The sequence below is a fragment of the Papaver somniferum genome, chromosome 8 (genome assembly GCF_003573695.1).
Source record: "Papaver somniferum cultivar HN1 chromosome 8, ASM357369v1, whole genome shotgun sequence".
NCBI lineage: Eukaryota > Viridiplantae > Streptophyta > Magnoliopsida > Ranunculales > Papaveraceae > Papaver > Papaver somniferum.
This window is the reverse complement of record NC_039365.1, coordinates 36,277,925-36,298,152: the sequence shown is the minus strand read 5'-3', so window position 1 is coordinate 36,298,152 and position 20,228 is coordinate 36,277,925. Positions and strand designations below refer to the sequence as shown.

The window sequence follows — 20,228 nt, the reverse complement described above, 5'->3', positions numbered from 1 at the left end:
GTCTAGTAACTTTTGGAGGCTTCACATCATTCAACAGATTCTGCATACATACACAATGATTTAGAATATTACAAGTCAAAAAGTTATACTTATAAGCATATTACCTGTGCCCATAAAGCTTTATCCCTGAGTGGCTTAAGTGATGGAGCATACAAGTCTCTATAGTTAGTCACCTTCATGTATGGATGGACATACCTACCAAGTAAATGAAACAAATTTTCAGTAATAGAAAAAGATAACAAAACAAAATGTAAGGAAAATAAGTACCAAAAGCTTTCAAATGAAAAAGAAGACTTACTGATCAAAGTTTCTAGTCCTGAAATGCAAGCTTGCACAAATTGCATGTACACATGGAATACCACTAACTTGCCATACATTGCAGGTACATGTATGCTCTTTCAGATAAACATTCCAGCTGATATCTTTCTTTGTGTCTAATATAGTCCACACAAAGTCAGAAGATGGCTGTTTTGTGAACTCATGGGTGAAGTAGAGATGCTTGTTAATAGTTATCATCACTCTAGGGACCACACCTCCATCATTCATTCTATTTCCCACTAATTCTCTATCATAGAAGATTCTCATCATGAGAAGATGATATTTTTGCACCAACTTTGCAATGGGCATGAACCTCAATTCCAGAATCCAAGCATTGAAGGCTTCACAGAAGTTTGATGTGATATGATCACACTTTGAAGACTTATCAAAATAAGCCCTTGCCCATTGCTCAACTGGTTTGTCATCAAACCATTCTGCTGCAGATGCCTTAGCTTCTCTCAGTCTTTCCATCCAAATCTTGTGTCCCACCTCACTATAAGACCTTGCTGCCCTCCATGCCATGAATTCTATGTTCTTTCCAGGGTGCTTAGCCTTTAAATTCTTATATAAATGTCTAAAACAGAACCTATGAAAGTGATTCACATCTTCAAAATTTCTAGCAACACCTTCTACTAATCCCTTTTGTCTGTCACTTATAAATGTTAGTGTCCTGTCATGTTTCTTTAACTCCGGTGCAAATATACTAAGAAAATCTATCCAAGCTTCTTTGCATTCTGACTGACAAATGTAAATAGCAATGGGGAATAAACCATTGTTGGCATCAAGTCCCACAACTGCCAACAAGGTACCACCATATTTTCCCTTTAAATGAGTTCCATCTAAACCTAGAATAGGTCTACAGAACAGTCTAAAGCCATCAAGTGATATTCTATATGCAATGCAAAGTGACTTGAACCTCCCATTTTCATCTGTCTTATAGCAAGCAATATTAGTAGGATTATCATCTAAAATCTCTTTACATAGTGCAGGAATATTCTTATATCCATCCTCATAACTACCCATAATTTTTTCTAAGGTTAAATGATACCCATGCCAAGCAGAATAATAAGAAATGTCAACTTTATGGCTTCTTTTTACCTCAGTTATGAAATCTCTAGGCTTGTAGTTAGGATGAGCTTTAAAAGGCTCCAACATAACCTTTGCCACCCATTTTGCATTTGCCAGAGGATGCTTCAACTCATGAAATGATTCACAAGTATGAATGAAATGACCAGATTTACATTGCATAGTTTGGCGATCAGGGAGCACAGCACAGTAAATTTTCCATGGACAATCATCAAAAATGCATTTGTATTGTTGCTTCTTCCTGATGTTCTTCAATTGAGTCATTCCATAATTCATGTCTATGGCAAGGTTCTTCAAATAATCCCTGCATTCTTTGTAATTTGACCATTCTTGGCCAACAAATAACTTTTCAACCGCAACAATATTTTCAGCCATCTTATACTCGCCATTTATACTCTCAGTCTCTGCAACAAATTCTTCGAACTCAACTGTTGATGCAAGTGTTGATTGGATTTGACCAGTCACCCTAATTTCTTCATCACAATCAATAAATGGTTCTGACAGGTCTTCATCATCACTGTTACAGTTAACCTCATCCAAGTCTATTGATTCATCACCTTGGTACCTATCTGCAAACAAAACTTCATCATCTATGGGAACCACATTACCAACACCAACTTCATTACTAAGCACATGGTCATCAACAATGGATAGCTGACTTGACTGCCCTTGACTACTGATTTGTGAACTAACTTTCTTAGGATTCAAAAGGGGGAGAAAGGCAAGGTCTTCTTCGGGGTTATAGTCTGGCAGGGTCGCTATATTAGGATGCTCAGCCCTGTTACTCTTACCAACCACATAACCACCTTTAGTAGGAAAGTATCTCAATAAATCCTCCATAAGACCTGCATTTCAATACACCCAACAATCACAAATTAGTATAATACAACATTCAAATTACATGATTATTGACCGCTAACAGTAAACAACTCTTGACTACAACTACAAGATATGCATAAAAAGCACCATTGTATACACAGAGCACCAACAACAGGACCACTATAAATTAACACTTCATTCATAAACTTGAAGATTTGTAAAACACACTAATTGAACCCAACAGCAGGACCACTAGATTTAACAATTCATTCATTAACTTCAAGATTTGCAACTACAATTAACAACTCATGGAAAGACAAACACGACAAGTTCAGAGACAAAAACAAAAATTGGATAAAAACAAAATAAAAAATTACAACTGAAACAAAACAAAATCAATCCATTAAACTATCAATCACAACTAGAGATTTTAGTAAAACCAGTAAAATCATCCGATGTCAAAAGATTGAAAAACAACTTGACAACTAGAGATTCCGATCAAGAAATAGTTATTGATAATCTTGAAGAGACTACCCTTAAAAGAAAATTTCATGAGACTGATGATCAAGAGATTGTTCATGATCAAAATGATGATGATCTTCAATCATCTCCATCCTCTTGTGTAACTTCATCAGATTCTCCATCGAAAAGACAGAGGAAGACCATGAATGATAGTGATTGATCGACGATATTAACAAATGAAAAATTCCTTTTCCATACCTTTTGGTTGACCTAAAATCGACAGCAACAATAAATCCACCTCCGATATTAACTCTCAATCTTCATTGTCACAACTACAAGTACAGAAATCCCTAGTACGATCGAATTCAATCAACGATGTACCTCAAAGAGCCCTAATTACTTCTCTTTACTTTCACAGATCGATGATAAATTGTGTCTGAAATTTTAGGGTTAGAATTATATACCCAGATAAGACTAGAACTAATCCATAACTTGCGATCAATATTTTCCCACGTGTCTAACTTGGTAGAGTTGGTAAATAAACAAAAAAAATTATTTTCGTTGGTCATTTCACATATTATAGACGGTCAACTGGTCAACCGTTACGTCAACTGTTTGACTGGGACCCACCGGGACCCAAACTCAAAGCTGGACAAAGTTAGGCTCTAAATGCAAAGGTATACCATTTTATGGGACCCAAAATCAAAATATCCCTAAAAGTAAGCACCCATGCACGATTTTGAGCAACAAGGGCAGCATCACAGTACAAGAACTTGAGAAAGAATTGCTGTAATGTGTATGGACCGTTTTTCATTTCCCGAAGTGACACAGAAGCCTTGAGAAGAAATTCCAATGACCCAAAGGCATCACTGTATTTTCCTCAAGACCCTGTCAGTAAGAACCTCTTGTGCGTACTGGTTAAGCTTGTGACATTTGTTCTGTTCCAACACAGGTATAAAACAACTGAGCAGCATGCTACACCAATCTAGGAGCCCTACCTTAGGTTCTGAAGGACTCATAGGCATGCATTGAACTTGATCCAACATTCCTCAAGGGTTACACTAGGAAAGGAGCAATCCAATTCTCCATGAAGGAATTTAACAAAGCACTAGAAAGATAGAAGGACTAGAACATGACCAAAATAACCAGGAGTTGATGGGTGGTGTAAGGAGGTAAAATACTTGATCCTTCATGCATACATATGATACTCCATCTTGCCATGTAGTCTTTCTGTTCTTGATTCCGTTCCTAAAAGGAGAAATCCAGTAACATTGTCAGCACCAAAATCATTAAAGCACTTGTTCATTATTAGGGGGAAAAAGGGTCTCAGAAATATTAGCTCGCCATGTAAGAAGGAAAGGTTGATCTATCTTGTTAATGACATCGATCATAACATTATCGTTAGTGACATAGTCAATTCTAGGACCTGGGAACTGTCCATTGATGAGAATACCCTGCAAAACCGAACAAGATGAGGCATGGATATCAAGTATCCATAATGATATCGATTGAACTGAAGTACCAAGAGAAATGAGATGATTGGAATGAAGTGGATTATACCTGTTGTGGTTTGCCAAGGGGGCTAATGGTACCATACGTAACAACAAAAGTGAAATATCTGTATGGGTCCTCTGCTTCGACTACCATGACGGCGCCTTAACATGCTAATACTCCTACTAATAACTGCAGCTCTCTTATTCAAGCGTCTGCAGAACATGAATGAGAAGGAAATGGATGTTCTGGAGAAGGCACACAATTTTTTAAGGATATATTCCCTCCATCCTAGTTTAGATGCTAAAATAGGATTTTGCACAAAGATTAAGAAACACAAAGAGAATAGTCTTTTTTCCACAAAGTATTTAAGGTTTCTAATTTTTAGACATTTAGGTCTTTTATGTTTACTTGGAAAAATTCAAATTAAAAGAAGTATATGGAGAAAAATATTTATGAGTGTGTCTAGAAAATTGAAATACACAATTCTCCATGTTATGGGATGATTCCAAATTAGGGGCAAATTAGAATAAAAAGTGAAAAAATATGAAGTATAGCAAGTATTTTAGGACAGAAAAAATCCCTTATTTTAGTATCTAAACTAAGAGGGAGGGAGTATATATTTTTTTTTTGAAGAGAAAGGTTTTTTTGACTCACCACTCACCAAGTTTTGTACCGCGTGAAATAGAAAGTGGGACCCATCCTGCCCATTACTAATCCCGATGATGAGAGGCTTTAATCTCTTCCTTCCATTGCTATCACGGGACAAATCGCGGCGTAGACCTTCGGTTTGTCTATCACGGCTGGTTTTGGAAGGTTTTTTTCGTCACGTTCCAGCCAAATCCACCAAAACATACTAGCATGGGAAATTCGTTAAAAGTTAAAACTGATCAAAAAGGCAATGTTGAATACCGAATCAGAATGATCTAATTAAATGTACGTATTCAAGACAGATACATCACCATGAATTGATCATATATAACATGTACATAAATCAAAAAGATCCATGCAGTTATGGTTTTCATCACTGTGATGCACCAATCCCACACTTAAACATTCTTGCCAATAGGGGTGTAAATTCGGGCAGGCCAGGCCACCCGCCCCAAAAACTAAGATAGGTCGGACAGGCCAGGCTTAATATTTGTGAGCCTGTAAACAAATTCAGGCCGGACAGGCCGGGCAAAAGATGATAATTTGCTACCCAAAGATCAGGCCGGATAGGCCACTATTTTGAATTTTTTTTCTTATTTTTTAAGTTCAAATTTTCAAATGAATGGTATTAAATTTATTTTTCTAGGCTTGCAATTAAATTTATTTAATTTTAATATAATATCCTTTCCTTTCTAACATTGCATACCGTAAGTGATAGTATTATTTTATATTTAAATTACAATGACAAACTTTTAATTATAACCTATAATAAATAATTAATTAGAGTACAATAAAATTTCTAATAAGAAATTATATTACCATTAATGTTTTGAAAAAGTTAATTATAAGTAAAAACAAGTATATATTTAATTTTTATTGACACAAAATTGACAATTGTAAAATGGTAACTTTTAACTCTTTTTAAGAGGATATTAAATGATTAATGGCACATAGAAGGTTTTCAGGCCGGGCACCAGGCCAGATATCAGTCCGGGCATCATAATTAATTGCAAAGCCCGAGACCGCCCAATAAATCAATCCAGAACAGGGCGGGTGGCCCATGACGGGACATAACAGACTTTGGGCTACTTCGGGTACAGGCGGGCTCGGGCGGGTACAGGCAGGCCGAGTATTTTCGGGTATTATTTACACCCCTACTTGCCAACTATAAGTTATCCAATATATCCTTTAAATTTGTAAACTGTATCTTAACTTGGACTAATGAAAAATTCTCATTCTATGTTTGGTAATAAATTCATCCTCACTTTTTCTCCGGAGTTGTTTCCATATATATAACAAATACATCCCTACATAGAACACAGACAAAGAGAAAATCTTGACAAAGTAAGATACTGAAACAGAATTATCGACAGGAAGAATTCCAGACATTGTTAGAGCAAGAGAGAAAGAATGGGTCAGTCGAGGTCATCGTCATGTTTAATAGTGTCAATGTTGATAGTAACATTGATCATGGTAATGGTGAACGAGAGTCATTCAGCAGGAAGGGAATTCACAAACAGACATAGGAAAAAACCAAATAATATCAACTACGCAGACGCTTTAACGAAAAGTATTTTATTTTTCGAAGGACAACGATCTGGAAAATTACCTGGAAACCAAAGAATGGCATGGAGGAAAGATTCTGCTATCTACGATGGTTCATTAGTCGGGGTACGTATCTTTTTCGCATTATTTCTGTTCTTTCTCTTTGTTGTTCCTGTTGAAAGTTTGCGTGAGAAAGATCTGTTATTCCTATTAGGTTGATCTGTCGGGAGGATACTACGATGCCGGGGACAACCTCAAGTTTAATTTTCCTATGGCATTCACAACAACAGTATTATCCTGGAGTGTATTGGAGTTCGGCCAGCTCATGGGTTCTGATCTACAATATGCAATAGATGCAATAAAATGGTCGACAGATTATCTCATCAAATGCACGAACAACCCTGACGTTATTTATGTTCAAGTTGGGGAACCTAATAGTGATCACGGATGTTGGGATAGGCCTGAGGATATGGACACTGATCGAATGGCATATGCTATTAACACAACCCATCCTGGCTCTGAGGTTTCAGCAGAAATGGCTGCTGCGTTAGCAGCTTCCTCCATTGTCTTTCAATCTAGCGACCCAGTTTACTCTAAAACACTTCTTGATAGGGCAACACAAGTAAATATATTATTCTATATATGCCAGAGTCCTTAAATCTCTTTCTTAATGCTGTATATATATTAACAATGATCGTTATTGGATATGCGATGATTTCTTTCTTTACTATTCCAGGTTTTCAGCTTTGCAAATACATACCGAGGAAATTATAACGATTGCCTGAGGCCGGTTGTTTGCCCTTTCTACTGCGATTGGAGTGGTTTCCAGGTAGATATAAAAACGTATTCTTTTTATACCAATTTTTGTTATTAACCTAGCTAGATAAATAATGATGTTGTTTTTGATAGGATGAATTGGCTTGGGGTGCTCTGTGGCTATACAAGGCAACACATGAAACTAGGTATTTGGATATCCTCAACACTGCCAATTACGTTGCTTATGCTCATGAATTTGGTTGGGATAATAAGGATGCTGGCATCAACGTACTTGCTACCATCGTAAGTACATAATTGACTCATGAGATCTTATTAAGGTTTGAGCGTTTGGTTTCCTCGCATAAATTGATCACCCTTGTTTGCTTGTACTTCATTTTTTGACCAGGAATTACTTTTGAATGGATCATCACTCTCCGAGCATTTGTCCAACAAGGGAGAGGATTACCGGTTGAATGCCGATAGATTTGTTTGCGGCATATTACCAGAAAATCCTACGAGCGTAACTTATTCTCCAGGTGGGCTAATGCATAAAAAGGAAGGAAGCTACATGCAAGTTCCAGGAGCGATTTCTTTTCTTGCCCTTGTCTATGCTCTCCATTTGAATGGCGTTAACCAGGCCATTGATTGTCCCGACGGAACTCGTGTTACTCCACAAAAATTGGTTGCCATTGCCAAGAGTCAAGTAAATATGATAAGCCTTTTCAAAGTTTCCTTTTTTTTTTCTTGATTTTTTCTCCTGGTTAAAGATCTGACCCTTTATAATTACCGATTCTCCGACTTTTGAAACAGGTGGATTACATTTTGGGAAATAATCCATTAAGTATGTCATACATGGTGGGATATGGTGACAAGTTCCCAACAAGAATACATCATCGTGCATCTTCAATGCCATCACTCGATCAATATCCACAACAAATGCATTGTAAAGATGGGACACCTTACTATGAAACCTCAAATCCTAACCCAAATTTGTTGATAGGAGCTGTTGTTGGAGGACCCGATATGATGGATCAATTTGCTGATAATCGAGCACAATATGCTGCATCTGAACCTACAACTTACATCAATGCGCCTCTAACCGGGCTCTTTGCTTACTTTGCTCACAATACTTAATTACCTAATTGATGTACTATATTTGGTCATATCCATTCTTTCTCAAGTTTCCTTTTGTTGCCCATGCAACATTAACCCTTGTGTTTTGTTTGAGATTTAAATTAATGACAACAACTAAAGGAGGCTTTTAAATTACAGATATTTACCAACTTATTTTATTTAATGTATTTATCTATCTATATATATGCCTGGTTTAGCAATTTTGCTTCTTTGATTAATGGAGAAGATTTCAGTATATAAAGTGAAATAGTGAGCTTATAGTTTGCAGCTTGAAAGTTACAAATGTTTGTGTTCCTTTGTGTATCCATTTAGTGGTCTGATTCAAATTAATAAAAAGGCATAGAACACATGCTACGGTGCTACCTAAAGCTAAGGTCGACGTTCTCATATGATTGAAATGATTTTAAAGTCATGTTAGGGGCGAAAGTTTGTGTGTTCTTTTTTTTTCTTCTAGCAATACTCTTATATATGCCTATTTGTAACACTTCGGAGTGGAAAACAATTTACCTTTTGTTAGGTATTTCTTTCTTCGCTTCCTTTTGGAAATTTGGGAATATTGACCCATTTTTATCATCTCTCAACTTGCTGTAACCAACTTTTTGGTTCTTTCATCATAACTTTCAAAATGGATCATTATTCTTAAGTTAGCGCCTTGGACCTGGAACTTCTTTTTAGAAGGCTTGTCGTCTAACTTTGTGATGTGCCTTTCAGATTTCATCTTTCTTTTTTGGAAGGTTGTTTTTAGGCATACCAAAAACTTTGAAGGCATACAAAATAGTTTTTCCATCCTAAGTGACCTTATAAGGGATGTCTACTGGGTAGTTCAATAACCTATATACCCTTGAACCTAAAACCAAAAAATAAACTATCATAAACATCTCTTTTTCTTCCTCCAGCCAAACCACCTTTCTTTTCTCTCAGTTTTTTTTTCATCACCGTAATTAATTATCGATTCGTGAAAATTCGATCATCGGTTAAATTGAACTATATAATGGATCGTACAAAGAAAAAAGAAAACGTCAGGTGTTCTAAATCCTCTTCCAGTCCATGAATTAAAGAAGAAGAACCAAATGAAGATGAAGGTGTAAAAACTATAATTGAACCAGAAATTGAATCGGAAATTCAACCATTTGAAGCTCCAAATACTGAAATGAGGATAAGAAGGTATTCTCTACAAACCCAATATTTTATTCGTTGTTTTTCATGGATTGAATGGGTTAAATTGCTAAAAACTTAGGGTTTTTAACGGTTACAGTAGAGGGTTCGACTGATAATTGAGTTGAGTTTTGAGCCGAACTGTTCTTGAAATTTCACCCTGAAAGTGTCTACGAACAGTTCGGCTAAACCGTAAATGTCAATTTTTAGCCGAACCCCAAAATGTGTATTGAATACGTCCCAGAACAGTGTCAGGTTCGGCTAATACCTTGCAAACCTTCCCGGCCGAACCTGAGAAGTGAAATTTACTCCAGGTGGTTGTCAGGTTTGGCTGACTCGATTATATCACTTTAAAGCCGAACCTCTCTCTGTAAACACTTCGAAAATATTGATTTGCAGGCTCTAGGTTCGGCTAGCTCGTGTTGTTGAGTTATCAGCCTAACATTCTCTTTGCACACTCAAGTTTTTCGATATTGTTTTGGCCATAACTTTTTCGTCTGATGTCGGAATGACCTCATTCTTTTTGCGTTGTGTTTGCCTTTTCATTCTATTGAAGTTGAAGATAAGATCTCATTGATTTTAATGAGTTTAATATGGACCTTGGTATTCTCCATCATTAGACTTCACTTTCTTAACACTTTTAGTAATTTTCACTTTTTTTGTTTGGTTCATCCTATGAAAAGGCTGCACAATAGAAAACATATGTAATAAAAATCCTAACCGCTAAATGTGTATGAATTTAAGTGTTTCATGGAATATCAATATCATGTTCGGCTGATGTGATTTTTTGAATATGAGCCGAACTTGGAAAAATATATAGTTCGGTTGATACGATATTTAGAGTGAAAACCGAACCTAACTCTCAGGAATAGGTTCGGCTTGTTATTAGAATTTAATATAAGCCGAACTAGGATCTTGAAAATAGGTTGGAAGTTGGAAAATGAAGGTTCGACGTATAACGTTAACAAATTCAGCTAGCCGAACTGTTCATCAATTTAGTGGGTTCGGCTTATATTTTTAAGACGAACATAGTCCTGGTTCGCCTAACCATGATGAAAAATACATTTTTTTTTTGATGATTTCAAGCTACAAAAGTGAGATTAAACATAAAATAGAAGTGTACATGTGTGTTAGAAGCATTGGGTTCCTCATCTATATATTTATCATCTGGATTTGGCTCATAAAAATCATCATCTTGAGATTGAGTTTGAGTTTGTGTAAAATCGTTCTCATAATCTAAGAAATCAGCCATTTCTGGATCATTGTTGTAGTTGATATGTATTTTCCTATGTTTTTTAGATGAAGAATGACCCTCCTCATCCTCCATTAAATCAAGAAAAAAAAATTCTCACAAAGGGCAGATTTGCCATTATAAAAAGTTTTGGTTAAGTGGGTTTCTGATTTTGTTATTTGACACCTTTTTTTTGTATTTATTCATTATGCCTAGAAAGATTTACCTAAAAACAACCTTCCTTTTTTGGATCGAAATGTTCCTTTCAGGTTTGAGAAAGTGAAACCACTTGAAAGGGCGTGCAAAAATTCATAAGTTTTTTTTATAGAGCCCAGTGTTGTGTTAAAATGCTTGGTCAAGCCATGCCCAAACTAGAAAGTTTTCTCCTAGAGCTTTCTTTGGCTCGTGGATAAATCAACGACAATACATTAGATTATTTAATTAGTTGTAAAATCGTTTTCTATTTAATAGATATTATTGAGATAAAACGTATATGAATTATAATTGGTTGATTAGTTTTCAGATTTTGTTAGGAGTTTCCTATGTATAGGCAAAAGAAAGGATTTGTCATTTTTGCACCCATTATGAGTATTGCAAAGTCTCAAACATAGTGGGCTAAGTGGAAAATTTTCAATTTATCCCATTGAAATAAAGTCATTACGGGATAGACTGTTTATTGCTCAACTAAGCGGAAAAGGTAACATTCATGTTGGTTTGGTGTTTATGAACATTGAGAGGGAATACAATTATATTTGGGTTTTACGATAGTTGGAGTAATTTTTTTGGGGTAGCGAACTCCCAAAGGTCGCAACAATAGATAGTGGACGAGCATTAATGTCCATGACTTCGGAGGTTTTCCGGAATGCACAAAATTTTCTTTGTACTTTCTGTATAGTTAACAATGTGAAAAATAATTATAGATCGGTTATTAATCCTGAAATAGTGAGAATAAAGTTTCAAGAAGATAATGAGGGTCTGATAAAGAAAAGAGTTCGCATGAGCCGAATACCACCAGAAAAACAAGAGGAAGAAAGAAATCTAAAGATAAAGTCGACGAAGAACACAAAGATAATCGTTTAATATGGTTGAGTATTTTATAAAAGTGGGATACCTTGGTGCGGTGTATATACGAGGATATATATATGAAGAGAAGTTGAAAAAGTTTGTTTCTCATTGGAACGATACGTGCCCAAAAGTAGTCTCATATTGCATGACCCAATATTTGGATCCGTATAAATAGAAGTTTGTGCGCACGTTGACCAACCAACATAGACACTGAAAACGCTAGGTACTAAGTACACCACCAATTTTTTCGTTCGACAACCTGTACGGACAAAACCTAATTGAGAAGAGATTATATCTCTAGTCTCTTCCCAATCAGTACGTATTTATACAAAATTACGTGAACCTGATTGTTAAGAAGAGTACTTGAATGGTCTCAAAAATCAATATCCAAAATTAATCTAGTCGTATCCAAATAACCTAATCGAAATATTGCTAATTAATTAAACTTGTTATCTATCTTTCAAGAAACGAGTCTCCTAATCCGCCACAATTAGATGGACGTATCTACTAAGATTGAATACGTACAACTTTCTCAATTATAAATATAAACAATATAATGCGGAAAAGGAAAAACACTTTACACCAGAAGTATTGTTAACGAGGAAACCATAATAGGAGAAAAGCCCAGGGACCTCGTCCAAATTTGAACACCAAACTGTATTAAGTCGCTACAGAGACTAGCCTACTATCAGAATTTGGACTAGAATGTAGTTGAGACCGAATCCACTCTCCAAGCGATTCGATTACAATCACGCTTCTTACGTCTCTTGAACCTCGCAAGGCTCAAAGCAATTGTTTCCCTTAGCTGACGTCCTTTATAGCCTAAGAGTTGCTTCAGCCAAAATGAAGACTTTTGATACCAATCTGCCTCTAATAGATAATCATGTTTGCAATAGACAAAGCTAGCAAACCTCACAAATCCAAAACTTACAACTCTCCAAGAGCATCCTAGATTCTTAACCACCTCTCAAGAACAATCTTCAAAAAGATCGGTTTTCAGATATTTATCTTGAGGAATCACAAAGTATGAGACGAAGAGAACTTTGTGATTACTATCTATCTTGCCTGAAAGAGATTACGAAAACCTTGATAACAGAAAATCAAGATCAGGATACACGAACTATCAAGGTAAAGATGGTTGGACCTGGATCCACGAATCCCCAAAGTGAAGTCTTTTAGTCGTAGACCTAGGTCTATAGAGAACGACTCTAGAATCAACTAGGACACAAAGTGTCAGAGATTAAACTTCCCAGTTGAAAGAGTTTCTCTATTTATAGATTTCAAATATCAGGGGTTGCGTAGAATTCAATCGAAGATGACTTGATAATCAAGCAAACACTTTTAGGTCTTGAAAATATAATAGAAGAATATACACTAGGAACCGATTATGGAACCGTGTATAATGATTGTTCGGTTTGGGAAGTATGCAAAGAACTGAAGTTATTTGATGTCTATGTAAACACCTAATAATTTAATCATGAAAAACACACATAAGTGTTTGAGTGACCATTGAAATGTTAGAAGTGTTTGAGAAATTTCTAGCAATGATAAGCATATTTAAGAAATCTTTGAGCATCTTCTATGGACGGTTGGTACAACGGTTCGTGAATTGTTAGGCTTGTTCACGAGTCAGGGTGCAACGGTTAGTGAACCGACTTTGCCAACCCTAAAATTCTACCGAACTTAGTTGACCACGGCTCATGAATTGGGTTCTTAAAATTCTAGCCTATAATACTATCAAAATTCAGTTCACAATGGTTGATGAAATGTCCCTATATGAACTTGAGGTTTGCGAACTGGTTAGACAACCTTCAAGTATTTCTGAAACTCAGATATCTATGGTTTGCGAACTGGTTCGCCAACCTACCCTGAACAAAAGTATCGGATATTTCAATATTTCTATCTTATGATTTTTGAAACATCCCCGAGTGATAAAATCATTTGCGTGCATAGTTTTCAATTGATCCACAAACTAATCCACACAATAAATTGTTTAGAACTAATATTGTTAAGGATCGTTGAACATCTTTGCTTAGAATAATATTTTGAGATTTTTAACAAGACAAGCTTGACTTGAAACTTCTTTTTTGTCAATCTTTTAGAAGTCCTACGACATCGCTCAAAATGATATAATGATAAGATAGTGAATAAAATAGAATGGTTCAGTCATCATATACCTTATACATAAGTTCTCCAAATGTCTTCGTCGATCTTTAGTCTTCGAGGGTGATGTGATACTCAATTATCAAATTTTAACCTAGTCTGAGACTTGACTTAGTAGACTAGAAATAAAGATATGGTTTTGATCATCTAAATTAAGAACAAGCTTGAGATAACAAACCTTATGGGTTCAACCAAGCATTTCTCTAAGAATCTCCCTTTTTGTCATTTTCAATGGTAAAACTATTCAATACATATGTATTCAAAAGAAATAAACTTTTCATCTCAATCCATTATGCTTGATTTCATTGGTTCTTCAATAAACGTCTTGAATTCTTCGTACTTCAAGTTCTTATATGGTTCTGCATGTGTTTGTTTAGCATCTTCGTTGTTGAAGATCCGTAGCTATAACAACTTATTAGAATACTCAAAAAGTGCTTTGTTAGAATGAGGTAATCACATTATACTCATTGGTTTTTATACATAAACATAGAGTTGTTACCTTCCTCAAAATTTAGTTGCACCACAACTTCGAAATAATACTACGGTGATATGTTCTCCCCCTTAACCAATACTTACTCCTTTGGAAAAATAGGTAAAACTTATACATATAATACGCTCCCCCTTACATGATGCTCCGAAAATCCATATGCAATGTAGTAAGATACTACTTAATAATTCTCCTCCTTTTTGTCAACAAAATTGGCGAAGAAGAAAAATTGGGATGAAGATGAATTAAACAAAAGAGTATTCAAGACTAGAGAACACATACCAACATTTACTTTAGACGATTGCACCAAGTAAACTTGGTTCACGTCAAGAATCCATAAAGCTACAAGAATGTGCTACTATTCCACATCTGCTTTCCCCACAAATATGTTACCATTAAGCATAATAAAGTAGTTAATATCGTGTATCAGTATCATATCGGTTGGGTCCGATATACCTACACAAAAGATTATATCGGTGTTTTTACCGGTGATACATCATTAAGACTAGAATTTTAAATATTTATAAATGTTACATTTTAAAAAACTCGGTGCCACATGATGCATTAATTCTCAAGATCAACAGCTTCACAATACAAATTCAATCTAATTCCACTTTATATCCTTATTTTTACTAATCATATTTTCAATGACCCTGTCTTTACTACTAACCTGAATTAATGATGTTGCATATAAAAGCGTTAACGATAATGAATTCTCATTTGATGTATCTTCAGAATAAAGAATGAGCGATAAAGAACTATAGTTGTTTCAAGGATAAGAAACTCATTAAAAATGAAATAGTTGGAAATTTATTTACTGAATGGATTGAGTTTCCAATGGTACAAAAGAAGAAGATTATTAGGATGAAGGGTTTTGTTTACATATTTTTATATCCAAATAATTTATTCTACCAAATTATCCTTAGTGATTATCAGTTTATCTGTGAACCCGATATATCGGTTTGAACCCGCCGATATGAGCATTTTTATCGTTCACTCCTTGTATCGCCTATATTTTAGATATCATAAAGTCTTTTCCGATACACAATAAAAACCTATAATATAGTCCGGTACAATTGATATTGACTACCTTGAGCACAAGTTCAAAAGAACTCTCCCCCATTTGATGTCATTCCCCAAAGTACAACATGAGCGACCTTATCTCGGTCGAACTCACAAGTGTTTCTATCTCAAGCTTGTTGTCAAATTTATTTTTCAAAACTACATATTGATTTCTAGACTACAATTAGTTAATTTTCAGATTAAGATAAAAGTGTAGTTGAGAAACGGACATCACGACAGTCATCATTGCGTTCTACCGTTTGAAGGCGAAGATCAACCGAAGTTTTTGGAGAACTTATTCAACAAAAGGTAAGTGATGACTGAACCACCTATTTCTCAAGTTATATTCATCTTTATATCTATAAGACGATGTCATATAACTAATTATACTATCATAAGCATATAAATAATTTTGAGTTGAGAACTAATTACCAAGGTAAGAGACTTCTCGAAATATGACTAAGCTTAATGAACATTGTTCTTACTTGATGAATTTCGGTTAAGGACAATTTATTGTTCCCAATAACGAATTTATCTTCGCTTCATACTTTTTTAATCTCACAAGTTTTATACTTGTGAGGTGAATAATAATCTAGGATGCACTTCGGGTTGCATAAGTCCGGATTTTGAGTCTAGCTAGATTTTGTCTATTGCTACAGATTTCTATCACCTTGATCTAATTTATTGATCGCAAAGGAAATCACATATATGCTTATCTGTGGGAGACAGATTAGTTTAAAGTCATCAATTGAGTTGAATCAACTCTTAGTTGGTGTGACGTCAACTAAGGGAATAAATTGCGCGTAATCCTGCTGGGATTCAAGATACGTAAGGAGCACGATTTTAATTGAATTTCTAGGAGGGTTTAATTCGGTCTCAACTACATTCCAATCCGAAGTTAATTGGTAGTAGGCTAGTGTCTGTCGTGGCTTAATATAGTTTGATGTTTAATCTGGACCAGGTCTCGAGGTTTTTCTTCATTTGCGGTTTCCTCGTTAACAAAACTTCTGGTGTCTGTGTTATTTATTTTTCCACATTATAATGTTTATCTTTATAATTGAAATATTACAGGTTGTGCATTAATCAATCAAAGTAGATACATCCATCCTTGTTTGTTGGATATGATTCGATTGATACTTGGAAATTGATCTTTGGAATCACCAAGTACTCTCACTCGGAACTCAGGTTCACGGACTTGCTTCTGTAAACATTCTGATTGTGAGAGAAATAGATACAACTATGAATATTCTTTCTTGATTGAGATTCACTAAGCTGATCTCTCAGAATTATATTGAGTTTGTACATACAGTTTTCCTAAGAAAAAGTTGGTGGTGTATTATGGTACCTCCGCGTTTTCAATTGGTATCAGAGCAGACAAACATGTTTAAGACATAACAAGTATGTGTTTGAATCAATATGACTATATGGATATGATTAAAAGCTCAATAAACGTATACCAGATTCTCCTAAATATTCTTCAGAGTTTATTTTCTTCAAGACTGTTTGTCTCACATGATGCTCTCGATTCATTCAAGATTTCTGATACCTTGATTGATTGTAAAGAATCGACATGAAAAAATAAAGAATCCTCTACAAAAGTGAAAAACAAGAAACCTTGTTAAAAGTAATAAGAAACTTTGTCTTAAAAGATTGTTAAAATGTCTTTTTAAGGAATGCAACAGAAGAGGGTATGTATACGAAGATCTCATTCTAACTTTTGAAAAAACTTTGAAGTTCTTGGATCACATTGCATTGATCATGAGTAAACATAAGTTCTCACAGTTTTCAGACTGTCAAGAAACCTTGCACTTCTAATGATTACGGAAAATCATATTAGATCACCTTGAGGATGAAGAAACAAAATCAGAAGAATGTCAAACCAATACGGTTTGTGAGTATTTTGCTCATCCAACCTCTTGTTAACAAGATCTTGGCATCACCCCATCATGTAATTATCTTGGGGAAAGCAGTAGTAGTAAAGGTTTGTTTCTATTTGTATAAATTTTATGTTCCGTGATATATATATCAAGTTTCTAAATTCCTAATTCTGTGATAATTGACCATAGATAAAAGAAGGTTCGTGTAATTAATTTTGATCAAAACATCACATATTATTGATCCGGCTCCAATATCACAATGTCATAAGGTCATAAATTACAACACTTTTAATCCCGTGAATATCAATTTATCTTGTGCTCTTAAAAAATTTCATTGAGCTAAGAATAAAATTAATCATCTTATCAAATTAATTTTTTTTAAATATCAATTAGTTGAATTGGTCCGGAAATCAAAATTTGGTATGATTATGTACTCCTAATGGAATACGTATATTTCTATTAAATTCATGGTTTCCGCACCCGAACCTGGGCAAGCCCATTAAGGCTTTATGAAAAAAGTACACGTACTCCCCTACTCATTCTTCTTCCTTGCGTTCATGAATAGGATTAGAAGTTGATTTTAGGTTTTCCGAACAGGTATGATGTCCTCTTGAATTGAAGATGGTTAATTAATGATTTTTGTCCCGTTTTCCTTTATAGCAAGAAGGTTTTTCTAGAAGAAGTCAATAAACCATTCATCTACAAAGAAGTTCTTCAACTAAGATCCATCCATGTTCTCTACCTTGAATTTACTTAATTTTACAAGTATGAGAACCAAAGATGTTAGTAAAAATCCTATGTTTAAGAGTATTTATGAACCCAATCTTAAGAAAGAACCTAGAACTGTCCATGTTAATAAAGATTGCTACGAGGCCTATGGGAAAAATTCTACTAGAGAAATTATTCTAGAGAAGAAATTAAAAGAAGGGTATGTTAAAAGAGAATATCTAGCTTGTTTTGATGCATACAAACTATGAAGCATCTTTTGTGGTTTTGAGAAAGGATTTGACACACTTACAAGAGTATTTTATGCTAACATTTTTTATGTTGATCGTGAGAAGTTGTGTTTTAAGACTATGATTGGAAGAGACAAGATTTATGTCGATCGTGAATTAATTTTGGGAATCACTAATCTTCCGATGGGTGATTTTCATCTTCCGAGACCAAAGGGAGAAAAACCATCGTGTGAAACCATTTATCTCAAACTTCGTGGAAAGAGTTTTGGTTGGAAAGATGGGAAGTTTCCTACCGAAGAGCTTAGCATGGCTTTCAAGGTCTTTAGAAAGTTTGGAATGCCAAACATTTGTACCTATATGTTAGAAGATGCTTGTTAGAGTCGTGCTTTGCGTAGTTGGTTTATTTTCTTAAAATGGGTACTCAAGGTCTGGACATATGTGTTAGATTATTCATCAAATGGTAACAATGACCTTATCCAACAAGAAATTAGGGTTTCCATATTGAACGCATTTGTGGAGAATTCTGCATTGATGCGATTAAAATCTTTATTGGAACTCCTATTTTAGTTCGTGAAAGTACATTCAAACGTATGAGAACGAACAAGAACAAAAAAAAGGCATCTATATCGCCTCTTGACAGTTCTTGTGATCCAACAACCTTGAGTCTTCTTCAACGAATGCACAAGGATATTTGCAGGATCAACTTCAAGGTAAAAGGTATGCAAAAATAATTATGTGTGATTGCTACAAAATTTCCCGACATCAAGGACGAAATAGATAAGATTCAAGCTTCTATGGGTGATTCCGATGATGAAGAAAATGAATAAACCTTTTGTATTACTTATTTTGTCACTCTTATTTTCTAGGAAACTTCTTGTGAGAATTTATTCTTACTCTTGAGAAGGATAACTAGGGTTTGGTATAGCATAAATTGTGATTACACAAGCTATTTCCAACGTTTTTCATCTTGCATGTTTTTTAGATTTATTTATTTAAATTATAGAGTTGTTGGAAGATGAACTTGAAGTATGTAATCATTATTGGTTTAATTATTGCAAAAGTCTTATGAAATATATGTGGCTTTATGTTTTTCGTGAATTGAGCTGATATTTTATATATGATTAGAAGTTAAATCTATTATGTTTTTTATGAACTGGAAATATAACAAACTCTTTGAGAAATTTTGTCGCTGTATCGGTCTACACGTGATCACACTTTTGTGTTATTACTGCAACATATACTCTGTAAGATATTTTTATGCTGAGTTATACCGATTAAAGTTATCTCTGTGTTCGTGACTGGCATTGAGGTTAATTTAAGTCGATATTAAGGATACAAATCCATGTGATTTGTTACTGTACGACAAAAACCTTTCTTTTTCATAAAGTAAGGTCACTCATGGTGTTCTCTTGGGAATAACATCAAATGGGGGAGAGTTCTTAAATGAACTTGCTATGCTTAATTGATATATATTTATGGGGTGCGTGGCTGTGGAATTTAAAGAGGGTGATTTTATCTTAAATTTCCTAGATGAGCACAAAGTATTGTCTTACTATGATATTATCTAAATAAAGTTGATATGTAACCACCTTGGAATTCTGAAGTATCTTTTGGTTGTATTCATTACGATCCCATGATTTTCGTAACATTGCCAAATTTTATTGAAAAAATGGGGAGAATTATTTAGTAGTTTGGCACTACATATATATGGTTTACGGATCATTATGCAAGGAGGAGTGAATCAATAATATATCGGTTTCACCTATTATGCAAAATATATAAGTATTGATTAAGGGGGAGAAACATATCACCGTAGTATTGCTTCAGAGTTGGGATACAATTGAAATTTGAAGAAGATAATAATACTATGTTTTTTTTATAATGACGATTGAGAATATTTGTTTTCAAAGTTGTTATCCCTACGGATATTCAACAACAACGTTGCTGAGTTGAACACGTTCAAAATCATT

The 20,228-nt window shown here is 34.8% G+C and overlaps 1 protein-coding gene across 1 annotated transcript; it reads left to right on the top strand.

Moving 5' to 3' along the window:
- Positions 1-6,166: 6,166 nt before the first annotated feature.
- On the top strand, positions 6,167-8,319 carry LOC113304533 (endoglucanase 4-like). Its single transcript, XM_026553667.1, has 6 exons — positions 6,167-6,498; positions 6,587-6,994; positions 7,109-7,201; positions 7,282-7,431; positions 7,535-7,831; positions 7,939-8,319. The coding sequence occupies exons 1-6, from the start codon at positions 6,238-6,240 to the stop codon at positions 8,260-8,262; spliced, it is 1,533 nt and encodes a 510-aa protein (XP_026409452.1). The 5' UTR covers positions 6,167-6,237; the 3' UTR covers positions 8,263-8,319.
- The last annotated feature ends 11,909 nt before the right edge of the window (positions 8,320-20,228 follow it).

Bases quoted from the DNA above. Each gene is read 5' to 3' on its own strand.
- LOC113304533 (XM_026553667.1), top strand. From the start codon at position 6,238: ATGGGTCAGTCGAGGTCATCGTCATGTTTAATAGTGTCAATGTTGATA. The intron at 7,432-7,534 runs GTAAGTACATAA...TTTTTTGACCAG, and splicing joins TCAACGTACTTGCTACCATC to GAATTACTTTTGAATGGATC. The intron at 7,832-7,938 runs GTAAATATGATA...CTTTTGAAACAG, and splicing joins TTGCCATTGCCAAGAGTCAA to GTGGATTACATTTTGGGAAA.